Here is a 23,590-nt window from a genome sequence, read left to right on the forward strand (position 1 = left end):
GGACAACCTAGAAGAAATGGACAAATTCCTAAGCACACACACACTTCCAAAACTCAAACAGGAAGAAATAGAAAACTTGAACAGACCCATAACCAGCGAAGAAATTGAATCAGTTATCAAAAATCTCCCAACGCATAAGAGTCCAGGACCAGATGGCTTCCCTGGGGAATTCTACCAAACATTTAAAGCAGAGATAATACCTATCCTTCTCAAGCTGTTCCAAAAAATAGAAAGGCAAGGAAAACTTCCAGACTCATTCTATGAAGCCAGCATTTCTTTGATTCCGAAACAAGACAGAGACCCAGGAAAAAAAGAGAACTACAGGCCAATATCCCTGATGAATATGCATGCAAATCGAATTCAACAGCATATAAAAAGTATTATTCACCATGATCAAGTGGGATTCACTTCTGGGCTGTAGGGCTGGTTCAACATTCACCAATCAATCAACATGATACACCACATTAACAAAAGAAAAGATAAGAAACATATGATCCTGTCAATAGATTCAGAAAAAGCATTTGACAAAATTCAGCATCCTTTCTTAATAAAAACCCTCGAGAAAGTCGGGATAGAAAGAACATACTTAAACATCATGAAAGCCATTTATGAAAAGCCTGCAGCTAATCTTGTCCTCAGTGGGGAAAAACTGAGAGCTTTCCCCCTGAGATCAGGAACATGACAGGGATGTCCACTCTCACCGCTGTTATTTAACATAGTGTTGGAAGTTCTAGCATCAGCAGACAACAAAAGGAAATCAAAGGCATCAAAATTGGCAAAGATGAAGTCAAGCTTTCACTTTTTGCAGATGACGTGATATTATACATGGAATAGACGCCACCAAAAGTATGCTAGAACTGATACATGAATTCAGCAAAGTCACAGGATACAAAATTAATGTACAGAAATCAGTTGCATTTTTATACACTAATAATGAAGCAACAGAAAGACAAATAAAGAAATTGATCTCATTCACAATTGCACCAAGAATCATAAAATACTTATGAATAAACCTAACCAAAGATGTAAAAGATCTGTATGCTGAAAACTATAGAAAGGTTATGAAGGAAATTGAAGAAGATACAAAGAAATGGAAAAACATTCCATGCTTATGGATTGGAAGAATAAATAGTGTTAAAATGTCAATACTACCCGAAGCTATCTACACATTCAGTGCAATCCCAATCAAAATTGCACCAGCATTCTTCTCAAGGCTAGAGCAAGCAATCCTAAAATTTGTATGGAACCACAAAAGTCCCCGAATAGCCAAAGTAATTTTGAAGAAGAAGACCAAAGCGGGAGGCATCACAATCCCAGACTTTAGCCTCTACTACAAAGTTGTAATCATCAAGACAGCATGGTATTGGCACAAAAACAGACACATAGGCCAATGGAATGGAATAGAGACTCCAGAATTGGACCCACAAAAGTATGGCCAACTAATCTTTGACAAAGCAAGAAAGAATATCCAATGGAAAAAAGACAGGGTCTTAAACAAATGGTGCTGGGAGAACTGGACAGCAACATGTAGAAGAATGAAACTAGATCACTTTCTTACACCATTCACAAAAATAAACACAAAATGGATGAAGGACCTGAATGTGAGACAGGAAACCATCAAAATCCTAGAGGAGAAAGCAGAAAAAAACCTCTCTGACCTGAGCCACAGCAATTTCTTACTTGACACATCTGCAAAGGCGAAGGAATTAAAAGCAAAAATGAACTATTGGGACCTCATGAAGATAAAAAGCTTCTGCACTGCAAAGGAAACAATCAACAAAACTAAAAGGCAACCGACAGAATGGGAAAAGATATTTGCAAACGACATATTGGACAAAGGGCTAGTATCCAAAATCTATAAAGAACTCACCAAACTCCACACTTGAAAAACAAATAATCCAGTGAAGAAATGGGCAGAAAACATGAATTAACACTTCTCTAAAGAAGACATCCAGATGGCCAAGAGGCACATGAAAAGATGCTCAACGTCACTCCTCATCAGAGAAATACAAATCAAAACCACAATGAGATATCACCTCACGCCAGTCAGAGTGGCTGAAATGAACAAATCAGGAGACTATAGATGCTGGAGAGGATGTGGAGAAACGGGAACCCTCTTGCACTGTTGGTGGGAATGCAAACTGGGTGGGTGCAGCCACTCTGGAAAACAGTGTGGATGTTCCTCAAAAAATTAAAAATAGATTTACCCTAATGACCCAGCAATAGCACTGCTAGGAATTTACCCAACGGTTACAGGAGTGCTGATGCATAGGGGCGCTTGTACCCCAATGTTTATAGCAGAACTTTCAACAATAGCCAAATTATGGAAGGAGACTAAATGTCCATCAACTGATGAATGGATAAAGAAATTGTGGTTTATATATACAATGGAATACTACTTGGCAATGAGAATGAATGACATATGGCCTTTTGTTGCAATGTGGATGGAACTGGAGAGTGTTATGCTAAGCGAAATAAGTCATACAGAGAAAGACAGATACCATATGTTTTCACTCTTATGTGGATCCTGAGAAACTTAACAGAAAACCGTGGGGGAGGGGAAGGGAAAAAAAAAACTTAGGGAGGGAGGCAAACCATAAGAGACTCTTAAAAACTGAGAATAAAATGGGGGTGGGAGGGAGGGGAAAATGGGTGATGGACATTGAGGAGGGCACCTGTTGGGATGAGCACTGGGTGTTGTATGGAAACCAATCTGACAATAAATTTCATTTAAAAAATAATAAAATAAAAATAAAAATAAACTAAATGAAAAAGTTAATTTTATTATTTTAGTTTAAACTTTTGATATTTATTAATTATATTTATCCCTCATTTTGATATAATAGATAATTCTGAATTAAATGAACTCATTTGATATAATAGATAATTCTGAATTAAAATAACTCATTTTTAACGTGGTAAGGTCCCTTCCCTAAGGAAAGAAAAAAAAATACCTCAAGGCAACCTGACTGTACTCATATGTGACAACTTCCCTCACAACCTTGTAACATGAGACCACTTAATCAGACTACATGTTTGTGTGTTACCATATATGGGAGACAAAGAAGTAAAAAATGTATTTAAAAAACTACACCACGTGGTGATTGGGGCTCAGTTCTTTGGTAAGAACCCAACTGAGTGCTGCCGGCAGGAATAAAGTTGCTTCCTGGAAAGAAAAGCCTCGGTGTCAGGACTCTCTGTGTAAGAATCCTGCTACATTAAAACATGCAAATAAGTTAAAATTTTTGTTTTTTACACTTACTTTAATTTATACTTGATAAAAATGTATTCAAACTGTATATGTTTTAAATAGATTTATATTTCCTGGGGCGTCTGGGTGGCTCAGTTGGTTAAGCGTCTGACCCTTGGTTTTGGTTCAGGTCATGATCTCACGGTTTCATGAGTTCGAGTACCATGTCGGGCTCTGTGCTGACACTGTGGAGCCTGCTTGGAGCCCTCTGTCTCCCTGTCTCTCTGCCCCTCCCTCATGTATGCTGTCTCTGTCTCTCTCAAAATAAATAAATAAACTTTACAAAGTCTTAAATAGATTCACATTTTCTTTTAAAATCCAGTTTATATCATCATTAATAATGTAATAATAATTAGATCAAAATCTTAGTTCTAAAAATGTAATTAAATAAAAAAGGGGTGCCCAGGTGGCTCACTGGTTAAACATCCAACTTCGGCTCAGGTCATGATCTCATGGTTTGTGGGTTTAAGCTCCACATCAGACTCTGTGCTGACAACTCAGAGCCTGGAGCCTGTTTTGGATTCTATGTCTCTCTCTCTCTCTCTCTGCCCCTCCCCCACTCATACTCTGTGTCTCTGTCTCTCTCTCTCTCTCAAAAATAAACAAACATTAAAAAAATTAAAAGCAAAAACAAAATAAAAATAAAATTAGATGAAAAAATAAAAATATAATCAATGACTCTGCTGAAATAAATATAAGAAAATAAATTATATGCACTACATAATTATGTATAACTTATGTCTTTTATCACTCACCCAAACATTACAGACCCACCAATAGATAACCGAGTCATGGTAACAACTATTAAATCCTCATCTTTGATATTTTGCCAACTTTTGGTCTTAATTTTACATGGAGCTCTTGGTGCTTTGGCCTTGTGCTCTATAAAAGTTAGAGGTGGGCATACTCTTCACATGCTTGCAGACCTATTCAGCTGACCTCCACCCTCCTCTTCTCCAGACACAGAATGCTCTTCCTCCAAAGGCCTCACTTTCCAACCTTTCAAAATCATCTTTGCATCTGTCTTATGAACCACTTTCATAGTCTGAACACCTGTCTAGAAGTAGCAGTTTCCCAAACTGATAAAAAATGGAAATGGTGTAGTCTGAGGTTTCTTTACCTCTTACATCTCAGGTAGTTCTCCACATTTGACCAAAGTATTCTAGTGCTGATTAGGCTTACTTCGTACTAATGCTTTCCCTTATTACATAGGTAATTTTTTGTTTCCGTCAGTAATATCCCTAAGAATGTTCCATTGTTTTATTTTTTTTTTTACTGAGGGGAGTTTTTGTTTGGTTAATTTCTTTAAACCCTGTTACCCTGGACCCCATCTAATCACTGACTTTTGACTTTTGACTTTTGACAATGGTGGTGTGACATAGTACAAAGGGCTCTGGCCTGGCTTTGGGGCCACTGATTCATTTGTCAAACATGTGCTGGGCCCCACACCAAGCTCTAGCCTACCCAGAACCATGAGGGAATCCCTGCATTACCATTTACTAGTGTTCTCAGCTTGGATGAGGTCTTCAATCTACTTGAATTTGTTTACTCATCTGGACTCTGGTTTCTGAGTCCAATATGTAAAAAAGAGTTTGGAAATCATCACTCCCATCACATCACGACAGGAAAAAGTTGAACAGATTTTAAGTCAATTGTTCTTGGATCCATAAGCAAACTGAGGTCACCGGGCAAACTTCCTCCTTGAAAATGGGAGGGATAGGCAGATGCAGAGGATCACAACTTATTTGGGAGGAGAAGTTCAGGAAGAGAAGCACACTGAAGACAATACCCCATGAACACCTTCAACTGTAATTGACAAATTGTTGGTGGCTCAGTGTAGACTGGTTGATAGTTAAGAACTCTGAAGGGTCCTGTAATAGGAGGGCTCCTGTGCTGTCCTGAGATTTACCCCTAGGAGGTCTACCCCATTCTCACTGTGAACTCACTCGTGCTTCCAGCAGAGGGGAAGGGTTAAAGTAGCCATTTATGAATATTCCCAGAGCGCTCTGGTCTCTTTAACAAGTCCTATCCTAAGTGAAACTACTTTACCGACCTGGGGGATCATCAAAGCCTGACCAATCTGAGGGAAGAGAAATACCCAACTAAGGGTCACTAAAAGACTGAGACCTAATCATAGGACTATAGAACATTTCCCCTCCCCACAACTTACCACCACCTCATTAGGCTCCTGTATGAAAGCAGGGGATCACAGCCAAAATCATTACAAGCCTGAGACCCTATTTAAAGAGTCTCTAAGTATACTCAAATAAAACAAGGAAGAAAAGAAAAAGGACACTGAAGAAAATTTTAACTCTGATACCACAGCTATAGCAAACAGTAAATAGTCTAATTCCTTGGCAGAAAACATAAAAGCTCATACTAAAGGCCTATGCACTTTAGTTCTTTTTACTTAATATACCATGACTAGTGTCTAACAAAAATTTAAAACTCATGCTAAAAGGCAAGCAATAACAAAAACACCCAAAAAACCCAAATCTGAAGACACAAGCCAAACATCAGAAACAGACTCAGATATGCAGGAATTCTGTAATTATAAGGCTAGGGATTTCACTATGACTAATAATAAGCTAAAGGTGCTGATGTAAAAAGTGGGCCACATGCAAGGACACACAGGTAATGTAAGCAGAGAGACAAAAACTATAAAAAAAGAACCCGAGGAAATACTAAAATTCAAAAACACTGTAATAGAAATAAAGAATGGCTCTGATGGATTCATCAGTAAACTGGACACAGATGAGGAAAGAATCCGTGAGCTTGAAGACAGGTCAGTAGAAACTTACAAAATTGAAATTCAAAAAGAAAAGAGAATGAAAAAGTGAAATAGAATGTGCAAGATATGGAAGAGGTTCACAAGAACTCATCACATTAGGTTTAATGTATGCATACTGGGAATTTCAGAAGACATAGAAAAAGGAACAGAAAAGAACATTTCAAGTAATAATGGTTAAAAACTTTCCTAAATTGATGACAGACATGAAACTAGACTCAGAAAGCTGAGAGATCATGGAAAATTTACACTTAATCATGTCATACTCAAACCGCAGAAAACCAAATACAAAGAGAAAAATCTTGGGGTGCCTGGGTGGCTCAGTCAGTTGAGCATCTGACTTTGTCTCAGGTTATTATCTCGCAGTCCATAAGTTTGAGCCCTGCATCGGGCTCTGTGCTGACAGCTCAGAGCCTGGAGCCTGCTTCGAATTCTGTGTCTCCCTCTCTCTGACCCTCCCCTGTTCATGCTCTGTGTCTCTCTGTCTCAGAAATAAATAAACATTAAAAAAAAAAAGAGAGAGAAAAATCTTGAAAGAATCCAAATGGTAAAAAACCACCTTACATACAGAAGATCAAGTTTAAGAATGACATTGAACTTCTCTTCAGAAACCAGGCAAGCAAGAAGACAGTGGAGTAAAAGGTGTTGAAAGAAAATAACCAATACCTACAATTCTGTATCCAGAATTAGCCTTCATGTAAAGGAGAAACAAAAACTTGCAGACAGACACATATTTTGATGACAAATGAAGAACTCTGTCACAGGCACAGCTACTTTGCAAGAAAAGCAATTTCTTTTCTAAACAAAGAAAACTTTGAAGTTTTCAGAGAGAAGGAAAATGATACAGGTTACAAATGGGGAGCATTAGATATGAAATAAACGAAGGTAAAATGAAACCTTTTGTTTTCATTTTTCTTAATTACCTTTCAGGTACCATCTTGTTCAAAATAATAACAAAAATATAATCTGTGATTATAGGTTATAGATGAGGTAAATGAATGACCACAATGTTGTAAGGGAAGGCGGGGAGGAAGGGATTGGAAATAATTTGCTATAAGGTAGACAAACTATGTAGGAAGCAGTATAGTGTTATTTGAAAGTGGACTTTGATTGGTCATAAATGTATATTCCAAACTCCAGACCAAACACTAAAAAAATTTTTGGAAAGAAGTATAATTGATAAGCTAAGAGAAGAGAGAAAATGGAATCATATAAAATGCTGAATAAAACCAGAGAAGCCTGAAAGAGTGGAAAGCAAAAACAGAAACAAAAAATGAAGAATGTAATTGATGAGAACAATGTAATTGATGGAAAACAGTTACAGATACAGTAGATATTAATCTAACTATATTAACAGTCAGTTTACGTGAAGAGTCTAAATGCATCAATGAAAGGCAAAGACTGTGAACAAAAAAACAACTTTATTTATTTATTTATTTATTTATTTATTTGTTTGTTTGTTTATTTATTTATTATTAGAGAGAGTGAGAGCACACACAAGCAGGGGAGAGGAGCTGAGGGGGAGAGAGAGACAGAGGGAGAGAGAGAGAGAGAGAGAGAGAGAGAGAGAGAGAGAGAGAGAGAGAGAATATTAAGCAGGTTCCATGCTCAGCACAGAGCCTGAGGCAGGGCTTGATCTCACGATGCTGGTATCATGACCTGAGTCGAAATCAGTAGTCAGACACTCCACCAACTGAGCCACCCAGGCGCCCCTAGACCCGTTTTAAATAACAAATACAAACAGACTAAACGTAAAGGTATAGAAAAGATATACCATGCTAACATTAATCAAAAGAAAGCTGGAGTAATGATACCAATTTCAGACAAAATAGACTTGAGAGTAAGGAAATTATCAGGGATAAAGACAGGTATTTCATGATAAAGGGGTCAATTCTCAAAGAAGACGTAACAATCTTTAATGTGTATGTGCCTAGCAACAGAGCATCAAAATACATGAAGCAAAAGAGACAGAAGTGCAAGGAGAATTAGTCACTGTAGCAGTCACCCCTTTCTAAATAAGTGACTGAGCCAGCAGGCAGAAAATCAGTAAGTCTATATTTGAAAAGAACAGCTATCAATCAGCTCTGTCTAACTGACATTTATAAGACTACTGTATCCAACAGCCAACATATGCTATTTAAAGAAACATGTTTACTATTATTATTATTATTTTTTGAGAGAGAGAGAGAGAGAGAGAGAGAGAGCATGAGCAGGGGAGGGGCAGACAGAGGGAGACACAAAATCTGAAGCAGGCTCCGAGGTCAGAGCTGTCAACACAGAGCCCATCGTGAGGCCCAAACTCACCAAACCATGAGACCATGACCTGAGCTGAAGTCAGACACTTAACTGACTGAGCCACCCCGGCATCCCCAGTCAACATATTCTTAAGCTCACATGGATCATTCACCAAGACAGACCACATTCAAGGCTATAAAATGTATCTCAACAAATTTAAAAGAGTAAGTGTCATACAAAGTATACTGTAATATCGCAATGGAATTAAACTGGAAATCAATAACAGAAAGATAACTGAAAAATCCCCAAATATTTGGGGATTGAACAAAATACTTCTAAATACATGTGGGTCAAAGAAGAAACATCAAGAGAAATAAAAAAAATATTTCAAATTAAATGATAATTAAAATACAATGTATCAAAATTTGTAGGATGCAGCAAAAAGAGTCCCTAGAGGGAAATTTATAGCATTGAATGTATATAGCAGAAATGAAGAGAGATCTAAAACCACTAATTCGAGACTCCACTTTAGAAAACTGGAAAAGAAGAAATTAAATTGAAAGTAAGCTGAAGAAAAAATCAGAGCAGGTATCAATGAAATTGAAAACAAGAAATCAATAGAGAAAATCAACAAAACCAAAAGCCAGTTCTCTGAAAAGATCAATAAAATTGATAAACACCTAGCAGGCTAAGAATAAAAAAAAGAGAAGACACAGATTACTAATATCAGAAATGAAAGAGGGATCATCCCAACTGACCCCACAGACATCAAAAGGATGATGAAGGAATATTATGAACAACTCTATGATCAAAAATTTAATGACTTAGGTGAAATGGACCAACTTCTTGAAAGACACAATTTACTACAACTCACACAAGGAGAAATAGCCTATCTGAATCAACCTATATCTATTTTTAATAATTTTTTTAATGTTTATTTATTTTTGAGAGAGACAGAGTGCGAGCAGGGTGTGGGGGCAGAGAGAGAGGGAGACGGAATCCGAAGCAGGATCCAGGCTCTGAGATGTCAGCACAGAGCCCAACACAGGGCTTGAACCCATGAGCTGTGAGATCATGACCTGAGCCAAGTCGGATGTCCAACTGACTGAGCCACCCAGTGGTGCCCCAAGGCCTATATCTATTTTAAAAATTCAATCAATAATTGATCATCTTCCAAAACAGGCCTAGATGATTTCACTGGTGAATTCTACCCAACAAGGAAGATATGATACCAATTCTCTTTAAATTATTCCAGAAAATAATAGCACATTCTGCTTCATCAGCTATAAAAGGGAGCTGCTGTGAAGATTAACCAGGATAAAACCCCCAGCACTTAGCACTAGTATTTTCTTCCCCTTTTCCTTCAATGGTAAATGCTATTCATATTCTGCCCACCAGGTTATTTTAAAACTCAAATTAAATAAACTCCATTGACACCTATGAGAGACTAATTATGGGGCAATAAAGCAGCAAAGCGGGACTCAAAAATTTTTATCATTTTCCACCATCAGTAAAAATATTTTTGAGCAAGCACTCTTTAATATACACCTAATTATCTGTTTTAAATTCTACATGTATCATACTGTGATATTAAAATGTAAACAGGTATATAAATGAGGTAAAACTAAATATAAGTAGAAATTCTAACTTTTTCTTCCTTCAGTCCTGGGGATCTTCTCGTGTACTTAATTTTGGACTCCTCTAATATGATGAGTGAAGCATTACCTGATCCTGTGTTCTAATCTCACCTCTGCCTTCCGGTAACATTTGAGCCCCTGCAGTGTGTAGGTACTATGCTAGTTAGCTTCCAGCTGATGGTAACTAAAACCTGGAGGCCTCACAGGCCAGGGGGAGAGTCGGACAATAGGCTCAATTTACAACTGTGTAGATAAATAAGCATCGACTCTTCAAGTACCTACGCTCTACATCCCCTAAAGAAAATTTTTCACAAATTCTTTATCGTTCTTATTTTTAAATTTAAACCTCCAAATTCTTCCTCATCCCTAGTCAACCAATAACTGCCACCTCGGGTATAGGAAAAGATGAATGTGTCATTCAGACAGCTTTGGTTTTGGTAAATACCTGGTGCTGCTTCTCGTTTGTTTCAACTTCGCCTCTGATACATAGAACAGGCCACCCTGCCGTGGGAGGCCCTTTATGAGTTCAAGAAGACTGCCTGCACAACACTCAGGCAGTGTCACTTTTTAAATGGAGGGTGGGGGACTGCTTTCCTGAAAAATAACCTCATCAAGAAAAACACTGGGGATAGTAATTCTAAATCCTGCCATAGCCTTTGCTTGCCAAAGCAGACAGCTTTTGCTATTAGGATGCCTGGCCAAACACAAATAATCCACTGCTAAAATGAGCTCCTTGGGACAATTTAGGAGTCTTTGGAAGTGAACGGCTCTTTGAGCTGGAATGCAGCCCAGGTCCATTTTCAAACCCAAGTCAAAATGACAAAGAGCAAATTTCCTGGGCCACTCACCCCCTAAGTGTAAGATTGCTTTAGGTTGGCAGCTGGGCTGTTTATCTAGTTATTTAAGGCTTTTCACCAGGTACTCACAACTGAGTCCTTAAACAACCAGCTTGAATGTTGGGAAACAGGACAGGGCCGATACACCACAGCAAACACCTCTGGGATTGGATGGAAATCAAAGGCTAAGCGCATACTCTTCAGCTTAAAATACTTTTTAAAATATTCAGCTCTAAAGCATTGCAAAGATTTTTCTCTTAGATCTTAAAAAGAGAGAGGGAGGGAGAGAGAGAGAGAGAGAGAGAGAGAGAGACAGTGGCAAGAACTTTTACCAGAATACTAAATACTATTTTAACTGAAAATACCTCCCAAATGAGACCACAGTTAAGTCTAGCTCGCACTTGGGCTCTTCCATAGTCTTCAAACAAGAGTTCATAGGCAGGTTGAAAAGATATCTTGGCATTGTTCCTGCACAATTAAACTTTGCTCTCATTACATGTGGAAGATTCTGTGATGGCATGAGCATTTCTACGGTTTTGAGAAAATATGGTTACAAGTTGCAGGAGTTCTTGTCTTCTCCCTGTTCACTCTGCATCTTCAGGAAAGCATCCTAAAGGGTTCTCTATTATTTGTGTTCTTCTGAATCCCAAAGCTTTAGGATTTATCATGTACTCTTCCAATTAAACCATTTGTGTATGCTCTCAAGGGACCCCTTTTTAGCGGACACTGAGTTCAGGATGCACTGTCAGTCTGAACGTGAAAAGGACATCAGGTTCATTTGTATATTACATTATGCTTTGAGTGTCACTGATGGTATTTGTAAGCGTTGTTTGGAAACTTTCTTGGGACTTGTATTCTGAGGCAATATTGCTTTGGAGCCAAACTTCTTGGGTTTGAAATCCAGCTTCATTCTTAAGAGCTCTGTGACCCTGGAAAACTAGCGTAACCTCTGCAGTTCCTGTTTCCTCATTTGAAAGAGATGAAATAACATGAAAATAATACTTTACTCATAGTGCTGTTGCAATGATTACAAGAGTTCATACATATAAAGCATTTAAAACCATGCCTGGCATACAGCAGATACTTCATAAATGTTTGCTATTTTCAAACTAAGAAACTCTCAGGTGCCTTTAATTTGAGGGATGAAGGCAAGAGTTTGAATGAATATTCCTAAATAGTTGCTTATTCAAAGGTCATTTATATTTGACTTTGGTATACATGTTCCTACTTTTATTTCAATGTGAGTACATCTGAATTCTAACATTGCATATTTGAGTTTCTATTGATTCTCTTTCCATTTTTATATATCTTTCTTCTTACTAGATTTATCTGCTATAGTTTTATCTGTTTCATAAAATATTTATTTACTTTTGGGATAGTGCAAGACGGGGGAGGGATGGAGAGAGGGGGACAGAGGATAGGAAGCGGGCTGGGTGCTGACAGGCTGTCAGCACCCAGCCCAGTGTGGGACTCGAACGGAACGCATGAACTGCGAGATCATGACCTGAGCCGAAGTTGGATGCTCAACCGACTGGGCCACCCAGGTGCCTCTTATCTGTTTTCTTTTATTTAGTTCATACTCCTCCTCCATCTTTATAGTCTTGGTTATAAATGCACAGGCGGGAGGGTCGCCTGGGTGGCTTAGTCGGTTAAGTGTCCAACTTAAGCTCAGGTTATGATCTCGCTGTTCACAAGTTCCTGGAGGCTGCTTCGGATTCTGTGTCTCCCTCTCTCTCTGCCCCTGCCCTGCCCTGCCCGCTGTCTCTGCCTTTGTCTCTCTCAAAAATAAATACACATTAAAAAAATGAAAAATAAATAAATAAATAAATAAATGCACAAGCAGGAAATGGGTGGCCAGACATGCAAAGTGAAGGATAAACAATGAAGTTTCTTGTTTGACCAGTTCATTGTGTTATGGTGGATATGTATTATGGCCACAATAAAAGAGATATAGGATATAAAGATATATCAGAAGGAATAGATCTAGATATAGAAATATATTTGTACAGCCTTATCTGTTTACTTTCAACTAAAAACAGTAAAAATGTCATCTAAATAAGAGTCATTGAAATGGAACATCCAAGTAGATACAATGCTATAGTTAGAATGATCTGTAGCCTTTCAGTTGGTTTTGTGACAAAGCTAACGATACTAGGGTAAGAGGTTCCAGGAGCATTACTTTCATATCCAATGACAGCCCATCTTAAATAGACAAAATGCTGTATGAAACTGGCACTAACAGGGAAGTTTGGGCTTGTATACGGTTAGTGTACTGGAAAATGTGCTGCAAAAATGCTCAGAGATAATATCGGAGTGGCTAAAGGCAAAACCACACAGAGTGGGAAGAGCAACTGAAACGAGGATTGTGACCTTCCTAAATACTATGTGTTTCTTAGTAAGAAAGAAACTGTATGCCTCTAGGTGATTTGGTACTTCAAGACACTTCTCGAGAGGGGAAAGAACTAAATAGACCGCTCACACTCTTCTCACTCTTCCCCAAGGTTTAGCACACTGTATCATATGACACAGGGGCTTGGTCAATATTATGTGGCTGAAGGAATGACTGATGAAAAAACAGATGTGGCCTTCGGGAAACCACAAATCTGCTCAAAGTTTGGGCCTTCTGGTATAGCACCTCCTTATCCTCTCATTCAACCCTGTCACTCTAGAAGCCAAGAAAAGAAGATGGAAACTGCATGCCCTTTCTCCATCACCAAGAGAGTCCTCCTAAAGTCCACTCCACACTCAGGAACCTTTCCTTTTCCAACTAGCAGATGCTATATCCAGGTTCCTCTGTACCATCAGTAACCTGAGTCTAAAAGTATTTGGGGGAGAGACAGAGAAATCAGGAGAGGTAGGAGAGTGTATGTGTGTGTGTGTGAGAGAGAGAGAGAGAGAGAAAAAAGAAGAAGAAGAAGAAGAAGAAGAAGAAGAAGAAGAAGAAGAAGAAGAAGAAGAAAGAAGAAGAAGAAGGAAGAAAAAGAAGAAGAAGAAGAAGAAGAAGAAGAAGAAGAAGAAGAAGAAGAAGAAGAAGAAGAAAGAAGAAGAAGAAGAGGAGGAGGGGGAAAAGGAGAGAGAATAAAGTAGGGAGAAAGTGAGTAACAGATATTCATCTATGGGCTCTATGGAAAATGAAGGGGGTGTGTTTGTCTTGTACATTACATCACCAGTACATCGCCTGTCCCGTCAGGACTCAATAAATCCTGGTTGAATGGAAATACAGGACTTCTCATTGTGGCCATGTTTTGCAAAGATGATAATGCCCAGATTCACCAGTCAAGAGGCTATAGCAATGTATTCAATGGTGACTTCTTTATAAGAATGCTAATCATTGATCATCACTATTCAGAGTCCTTATTTGCAAATTTACTAAAATTTATTTGTAACCTCCTAATCAATGCTCACAGTGCTTTCACTCACCCACAGATATAAGCAGAGTGGCAAAAGAGCAGTGACCTGATGCACACATCCCAGCTGAGGCCTGCTTTCTCATTTCAGATCTTATGCTTTAAACAAGTGTCCTTTTGTGTTCTAATTTTAGTGACACCTTTTTCACCTTTTTGTTGGTGATTTCACCATTTGAAATGGACCCCAAGGACAGGGCGGCATTGCGGTCTAGTGTTCCTAAGTGGAAGAAGGCTACTATGTTCCTTAGGGAGAAAAGATGTTAGATAACTTGCATTCAGGTATGAGTTCTAGTGCTGTTAGCCTGGAATTAGGTGCTAATGAATCAACAATATATATAAATAAGCTTAAACAGAAACACACACAAATCAGTGTTATATATTGGTCAGTTGACAAAAATGTTGACTGCAAGTTCTCAGGAACCTAACCCTGTATTCTCCTTAGGAGCAGTGGTTCAGTATTCGCTGATTCAGTATTCACACTGACTTTATGGAACATAACCACTTCAAATACAAGAATCCTCTGTATGCCTATTGCACAGTAAAGCTATATCATGGTGCACTCACTGTCGAACAGACTTGTATACTCTACAAAATATTACAGATACATGCCTCCTAGGACACAAGTTACACTGAATGAACAAATGAATGAATGAGACCACAAATAAAAATATGAACTAAATAGGGGCACCTGGGTGGCTCAGTCGGTTGAGCGTCTGACTTCAGCCCAGGTCACGATCTCGCGGTCTGTGAGTTCGAGCCCCGCGTCAAGCTCTGGGCTGATGGCTCAGAGCCTGGAGCCTGCTTCCGATTCTATGTCTCCCTCTCTCTCTGCCCCTCCCCCGTTCATGCTCTGTCTCTCTCTGTCCCCAAAATGAATAAACATTAAAAAAAATATGAACTAAGGGATTCACAGTATTGTTTACTATTCTTCACAGGGTAAGTTGTAAATAACTTTTCATAAACACTAACCATATATCAATTATAACTTGACATTTTGGTTTTATGAAAAGGTTTTTATTTCAGTATAATTTCACTGAGATTAAAAATAAAGTATAAATGAAGCTTTAATGAATAATTCTCATGACCCTCTACTAAACCTAGATCTTCATATTATCAACAGGAGTTATTGTATTTATTTAATTTCTTCTGCTCTTTTTAAGTAATTCATTTCATTTATTTACTCACTCTTCTTTCTTTCTTTCTTTCTCTCTTTTTTCTTTTCTTTCTTTCTTTCTTTCTTTCTTTCTTTCTTTCTTTCTTTGGCCAAGTGCTGCTCTAGGCAGTGAGGATATAGCAATGAATACGTCAGGCAAACATTCCTATCCTCATGAAACTTAAATTTCTAGTAACCAGAGACAGACAATAAGCAAATAAATCAGTTGGATAATAATACATGCTGTGAAGGAAAATGAGGCAGAGTAGGGAGAAGGGCTTGGAATTTCAAATCAAGTGGTCAGGAAAGACTATTCTCATATGACATTTGAGAACTAACTTGAATGAAATGAGAGCATAAACTAAGAGCATTACTACAACCACCAAATTTGTCACTACAACATTAGTGTCATTTCAAGTAACCCAAACCCACTAAGCTATCCTAAAAAAGATCAATTTATCTGCTCTAAGATTTTTGGAGGGCAACATTTTCTGATGTCTGAAACCTATTAGTGCATTTGGCATTAGCAGTGAAGAATGTAGGTGAGCATCAAGCAAGTTTTGTGATGGGACTTATTATTATTTCTTGGTTAGCTGGAGGGGAGGCCTCTGAATAACTTATCTTCATTGCCTTTTCTCTGGAGGCAGTGTGAAAGGGGCACCGTGGCCTTGTTGTATATGAACAGAGCTCCATTCATCACTTCTTCAACAGGCACTGCCATGGCTTAATGCTATCATCACACAACATGCATTGACACCTTCCCAGCTCCCCAGGAAGAGGTGTTCAGTGAATGGGGCCTAGCCCATAATTTCTAATTCCCACTGGTGCATTTACATCCCTTAAGTAGCACTGCCCAAGAGAGACATTTGGAGAAATAAAGAGGACTATTAATAATGGTTACTTCTTTCTTTCATTCGACCACAAATGGTGTCTAATGTCAAAAAGTAATTAGCCAGAAAAAATATTCACATAGAAATAATACTTGATGCATTATCTGGATAAGTGGCAGCTGGAGAATTATTTTTTTTTATAACAATGACTAACTTTTGTCAGGGTTAGGTTTTGGGTTTTTGTTTTTGTTTTCTTTTCTTTTTTGATTATGGGCTCCTCCCAAAGAAGTAACAGATGCACTTTCCCTCCACTTTCCTTGAAACTGTTCACATCTAAGTTTTTGTGATGGGACTTATTATTATTTCTTGGTTAGCTGGAGGGGAGGCCTCTGCCTAACATATCTTGTTCATTTTCTAATTACCTCTTGAAAATGCAAACACCCCTGAAACAATAAACTGGCAAATTTAAAAGGTGTAGCTAACTGAAATGAAGGGCGATTTTCTACTTATTTTGATGGCTTTAAAAGTGTAAATCTTACCCTTGGAATCAACTAGTCATCACATCTTAAAATAAAAGTAATATGACCTTGCCTTCAGAAAAGCCAGTTTATCTCCTTCTGTATACCATTTTCAGCAAACAATGTTTCTTACTTGTTGGTTTACTCTTTTGCTCTGAGAATGTGTGTGATAATGTGTGGCATAAAAATCAAGCAATTAGTCTCACGGCAGGGAGTCTGCTAACAACACCATTTTAATCTTATCCTTCAAGCAGTGGCAGAAAACATATTAATTGCAGTTTAATTTGTGCAACAAATATTTCATTTTAATCATCCTTGATTTTTGTCAAGCTATAAAAATGTCAATGGTTCTGACACCATTTTTTACAAGTTTTTTAAATGAAAGAATTAAAACCAAGTGCCGTTTCTGAAAGAAATTATGAAAGATTTCTAATTACTGCTTATGTTTTTGAAAAATTGCTAATCTAGTAGTCCCAAAATAACATCTGGGAACATGTGAACTTGAAGGTTTATTACTCAATGTTTATAATTCTTAATAATATACACGCATCATTAATATAATGGAATTCTCACAGGAAGGTTTTTTTTTTTTTGTACTTATAGGCTATATCAATAACTGTCATTGAATGGTATGTTTTCTTTATAAAAATGTTTTTGTTAATTCCTCTCAGGAAAACTAAGACAAGAATAAGTGAAACTGACTGCAGCTGATATACTGCACTGAAGAAAAGAATGTTTACCATTCACAGAAGCAGAAAGAAAAATGTCAAACCACCAAAGTTGAACAGTATTATGTTCAGAAAATATTTATTAAGCTCTCGCTAGGTGCAAATCTTACCCAAACATTAATTCCCATGCAAAAATGCTACCTCCTCCTGGAAATCCTTCTCTCTCCAGATGTAAGTTAAATCTCCCTGCACTGAATGCATATGGTGCATAATTATACCCCTGTCACTCTCACTGTCCTTGTTATGTCTTCTGGATGGTGTCATAGTAATTCCCACACATATTTCATGTTCCCCAATAGATGATAAGGTTCCTGGGGGTAGGATCCACGCCTTCTGTGTCATCCTCCATCTATTACATTAAAATATACTTTAATTTTTTTAATGTTTATTTATTTCTGAGAGAGAGAGAGACAGAGCGCAAGTCAAGGAGGGGGAGAGAGAGAGGCAGACAAAGAATCCAGGCTCTGAGCTGTCAGCACAGAGTCAGACGTGGGGCTCGAACTCGTGAACTGCGAGATCATGACCGGAGCTGAAGTCAGATGCCCAAACGACTAAGACACCGAGGCGCCCCACATTCAAATACACTTTAAAATGAAAACCTACTGGTATGAATAAAATGTTTTGGGTGTTCTGTTTTGGGAAATACACTATTATTTCAAAACCTTTGTATAAAACTTTGTATAGACCTGTAGTTCAAAATTACTCATTTAGGAGACTTCCAGTTGTAAAAGGGCAGAGCAATATTTTTCTTGCCCTATCTTATCCTTTTAGAAATTTGTTCTGAAACATGGAGAACTATAAACATCTATAAAACCACATCTTCAATGAAACTGGGAGATGGCAGTGACCCAAATTATAATTTATGTTGAGAAACAGATGAGAAGTGGTACCAGCCTCAAAAGGAACAGAGAACAGAGACAACTTTGTGTCTGGAAAGAAGGATACCAATAAAATTCTATCCTATTCTTCCTTGCTAAACCCAGAACGTGCAGGCATTGGAATCTTCAGATATCTCAGAAAGCAGAAGTGAGGCACAGGACTTGGCTAAAAGTCTCAGAAAGCAGAAGTGAGGCACAGGACTTGGCTAAAAGTCTCTAAAGCAACACTTCTGGGCTCCTGGGTGGCTCAGTCAGTTAAGCATCCTACTTCAGCTCAGGTCATGATCTCGCAGTTCATGAGTTTGAGACCTGAGTCGGGCTCTGTGCTGACAGCTCAGAGCCTGGAGCCTGCTTCGGATTCTGTGTCTCCCTCTCTCTTTGCTCCTCCTCTGTTCACACTCTGTCTTTCTCTCTGTCAAAAATAAATAAACGTTAAAAAAATAAAAGGAACACTTCTAAGCTCCAAGTGTCCCCCAGGAACCTCCTGCTTTTTCTCTCCCCATGTTCAAGGGTTTGTTTTCTGAGGGGAAATAAAACAAAAGCAAAAACTGGAGACATTAGTCATAGTAGAAGGTGAGGGTTAAGGTACCAATTAAGTGAGAGTTTTCACACTGAATGGTGAGAACACCACGCTATACCCCAGCCCCATTCCTAACTCCCAGAACACCAACACACTTGGCAGACTAGGGAATTTTGTTGGGGAAACTGAATGGCTATGAGTAGTGTCTCCTCCAGAGAAAGCCATCTCTGAGGTGAAAGCTATCAAACAAGCCTTACCCATGCACATAATGAGTTCAACTAGCATTTCAGCGAATCATTTTTAAATATAATGAACAGGCAAAGATTAGCAGACATTTGAGAAAAACCTCTAAACTAAAAGACAAAGACAGATACAAATAAGTAAAATAAATAAGATACAGATACAAATAAGTAAAAAAAAGACAGATACAAATAAGTACAATAAGCCACCTGGGTGGCTCAGTTGGTTAAGTGTCTAACTCCTGGTTTTGGTTCAGGTCATGGTCTCACAGATCATGAGATCGAGACCCACATCAGACTCTGCACTGGCGGTGTGGAGCCTGCTTGGGATTCTCTCTCTCTCTCCCTCTCTCTCTGCCACTCCCCTGCTCATGTTATTTTTTTTCTCTTTCTCTCTCAAAATATATAAACTTTAAAAAAAATCAAAAAAAAAATTAGAGGACTTCGAAACAATTCAAGAAGCAGAACAAAGTATCATTAACACCCCAAATATACTAAGAGACATTAAAAAATAAGTTGCTTCCATTAAGCAAGTATAGGCTGCTATTTAAAAAAAAATTAAAAATAAGAAAGAGCTTTAATAAATTAATGCAGAAACAGAAAAAACAACTAGATAGAAAAATTGGAATTTAACACCAAGGAATGCTCCCCAAAAGTAAAATAAAGGGACAATGAAAGGGAAATAGGAGAAAAAGATTTAAAAAAAAAGTTGAGGATCAATACAGAGAACTTGATCTCTTACTATAATGTATCGGTAAAAAAGTATCTCAGAAAACAAATAGAAAAGAATTTGTAAAGAATGCAAGGAAATTTCCCCCAAACAAAATGACAGATACCAGTTTTTGAAAACAGAGTAGAGATAATTTCAACTTAAAATTCTGTATCTAATCACTATCAATTACATATGAGATGCCATTTTCAGAAATAAAAATTACACTGAAAGTCAGTAATAGAGTACAGGGAAACTTGACAAGAGGTGTAAAGAAAATCAAGTAAATGGGGATAAAGGCAATTATTAACTCCAGGAAATATAGAAAGTTATACAAAAAGCAAACATCATCGTAGAACGCTTCTTGGCTTAGTAGGAAATAATCTTTCCACACTTTGAAAACACCCCAAAACCCAATACAGAAAGTGAATATTTGCTGACTCAAGACTTAAAATTACTTCAAGAAAACATGGAGAGAGTAGTATAAAAGGGCTAAATTCATATCTTCCATAGTTGAAAGTCAAGAGCTAACATCTAAAACTGATAAATTAAGAGATGGCATCTTATTTAGGTAGAGGATAAAAGAATTGAAAGTGGTGGTCTCTGGAAAGGAGGACTAGATAAGAAGGATGGGGAGGAGTGGGTCAGGAGTATGCCAAATTACATTCTAAGTCTTTGAACATATTTACTTAGCTATGTACATGTTTTACTTTGATATAAACAAAGTAAACAAATAATTACTGTACCAAACACTTTACTGTTCTTAGAATTAAATTTCCTTCCTAGTTGGATAATTATTCGTCAACTACATTCCTCTCAGTAATTGATGCACTACTTTTTTTTTATCATTTATATAAAATACCTAGTTACATTTATCCTAAATATCTAAATGCACGGTTTTCCATATGCTGTTTCTAAGGGCATATTTCTCTTTCTGACCATTTTTAACAATGCTTCCCATTAGCAAGTTTTTACAATAAAACATTAAGATGCAGATAAGATAGTCAATGGAAATTAATGTATTTTATAATGCCAACTCCTTCTATAAACTATTGGAAAATTATATACACACTAGTCTATGTACAATACTTAATGTCTATATTTAAACCAAAATTATTAAGGATGATGTTCTATTTTCTGAACTAGTGTCCTTTCCCCCAACTAAATCAAATTAAGAAAGCAATGTGAATTTCCTCACAAGCTATTTCATACTTGGATGCCCTTGAACTTTACTGAATCTGAACTGGAACATGTGTAGGTAAAATATTCAAAATATTAAGGAATGTTTATTTGCTGTTGCCATTCAAAGCACAATTTATTGCAGAACATTTATATATAACTCGTAATTTATTTAAACTTTATAAATAAAAGACTGTCAAATTCAAGAACTTCTGATACATATAAAAATTTAATCTCAATATTCAATACATCATTTCATTATTATTTTTGAGCAATACAAAATTACTTAAAGATTGAGAGGGTGTAAAAATGGAACAATTTAAATAATTATGGCCTCTTGAAACTCTATGGTTGGCATAGTCACACAATATAGGAGAACAAATACTTTTGAATAAAGTTAAATTCAACTGTGTATGTATCGTATTGACTTATACCACTTTTGTTCTACAAAAGGAACTTATCATAAACAAAATAAAGAGGAAGTGTGTCTCACTGTGGCCAAAATGTAATAACTGCTAATTAGTTGATATTTTCTAATGTTTGTTTATTTTGAGGGAGAGAGGGAGTGAGAGCGAGCAAGGGAAGGGCAGAGAAAGAGAATCCCCAGCAGGCTCCGTAGTCAGTATAGAGCCTGACGGGCTGGAGCCCATGAACTGTGAGATCATGACCTGAGCTGAAACCAAAAGTCTGGCGCTTAACCCTAGCTGAAACCAAGAGTCGGATGCTTAACTGACTGAGCCACTAAAGCGCTCCATTGATATCTTTTTTAATTTTACTTTTGACACTAAACCATTAATATAATTTATAGTCTTGTAAATATATTATATGAAGTTGATATTTACAAACACAACAAATTTTGGACTGCTAAGTAGGTTAACTACTCATATAATGTTGTTTAAATTATTATTCTATTTAATAAAACCCTTTTTATAAGAAATATAAAATATATTCAATATAAGAAAAAATAAGTATGAAAAACAAGTATGAAACATGTAGCAAGCATATACAACATTACGTTCTAAGTAGTTCAGATTTGGCTTTGATATGAACAGCTAAATAGTTTACTGGGGTATAAAAAAATCTTGTGGCCATCAGCCACCTGAAGGTTAATATGAATTATTAGTAGAAAACATCTCTGAATTAAGCTTGAGGTTAAAAGCATTTCAAAAAAATCAAAATCTTCTAGAAGTAAATCATAGCGTATTTTTAACAAATAAGAGCCAGAATGTTCGTCACTTTATTCAGTGTTACTAAGTAAAGTTATGACAAGTATATATTCACTTTACTTAAGAAAAGAAAGGAAAAGTAGGGGTGCCTGGGTGGCTCAGTTGGTTAAGCATCCGACTTAGGCTCAGGTCATGATCTCACAGGTCATGAGTTTGAGTGCCACGTTGGGCTCTATGCTGACAGCTCAGAGCCTGGAGCCTGCTTCGGATTCTCTGTTTCCCCCTCTGTCTACCCCTTCCCTGCTTGTGCTCTGTCTCTCTCTCTCAAAAATAAATAAACATTAAAAAATTGTTTTAAAAAGAAAAAAAAGGAAAAATATAAGAATTGTTCCATATTGAATAGCCACATTAAAATTCTATTTTATTATGAACATAGTATCAATATGCTAGGCTGAAATAATTATGAGTCGTAGATTTATTTTATGCAAACATTCTTTATTTAGCAATGTAGTGTAGGATATTAATGCATAACACTCGTATATATTTCTTATGTGGACAGATGTTTAGCTAATATAGATTATGATATATGTGTTAGTCATCATTAATGATATTTCTATAAACTCTGGAAATTAATGGTAGAGTATTTCAATTAGTTTTGTCTGGTCTACAACTATGGTTAGAGCCTATCCAAATTTTCAAAACTGTTAAAGTGATTTAATGGATATTAACCTTACAATGTTCCATAAAGCTCTTATCCATCATGGGGGTTAGTTAATTAGCCTACAGGAGGAATTTCCTCTCCAAGAAATCTTGCATTTAGAGCCCTAAGAAAACTCTTTTCCATCTATATTATCAGTAACACATAAAAGAATTGGCTAAGGATGTTGGGGGGAAATATCTAAGGACTAGTAATGTCTATCTTCCTAAGTGGAATTGAAAAAGAAGGATCAAAGAATTATCTCCAACAAACAATCTCATGTTCAGGCAGTTACACCAGCAAGTTTTTGGAAGCTTTCAAATAACACATAATTCTCAATCTAAGTAAATTGCCCTTGACCTCCTCCTTACTTTTGACTTTATCACAGATTTTAAGTTGGATTTCTTTGGGGGTCATTGTTGTTTTTTTTTTCAAACTGCATTTCTATCTGTCCAAGAGATTTCAGGATAATGAATGGAAACCACCAACTTGTTCAGCTACGGAAACCAAGCTGTGGGGTGGGCTTTACACAGGTTTTGCAGAGACGCACCGCATGCAGGGCCCCTATGATGCACAGAAGAGTTGTAAGTAGGAGGCAGGTTAGAAGTATGCATCTGCACCTCTTCCACCAATTATTAGTATTGGAGAACTACAAAATAAGGGCAGGTGAACTGGGTTGCCTTTGAATTGGAGCCTGAAAAGAGGCCTTGATCTAAAGAGATAGAAGACCCAAGTCCACAGGCTCTCTGTGTTGGTAAACAGTGACTGTCTAGTGCTCTTCAAATAGGAGAAGGATGAGGGGGAAACAATTATAAAGGCC

General features: G+C 37.3%; 1 protein-coding gene across 7 annotated transcripts in view; it reads right to left on the reverse strand.

Moving 5' to 3' along the window:
* SPATA17 (spermatogenesis associated 17) overlaps nt 1-23,590 on the reverse strand; it is a 225,058-nt gene that overhangs the window by 38,167 nt on the left and 163,301 nt on the right. For 4 of the 7 annotated variants that reach the window (XM_053209506.1, XM_053209505.1, XM_053209509.1 and 1 more), the window contains one exon: nt 15,316-15,495. The exons of the other annotated variants lie outside the window; for them this stretch is intronic. In XM_053209506.1, coding sequence (XP_053065481.1) covers nt 15,331-15,495 — 165 coding nt within the window. In that variant the 3' untranslated portion in view covers nt 15,316-15,330. Of the gene's footprint in view, nt 1-15,315; nt 15,496-23,590 lie in introns of those variants that run through there. 7 annotated transcript variants of the gene reach the window in all.

Source organism: Acinonyx jubatus, chromosome E4 (assembly GCF_027475565.1).
Source record: "Acinonyx jubatus isolate Ajub_Pintada_27869175 chromosome E4, VMU_Ajub_asm_v1.0, whole genome shotgun sequence".
In the NCBI taxonomy this organism is placed as follows: Eukaryota; Metazoa; Chordata; class Mammalia; order Carnivora; family Felidae; genus Acinonyx; species Acinonyx jubatus.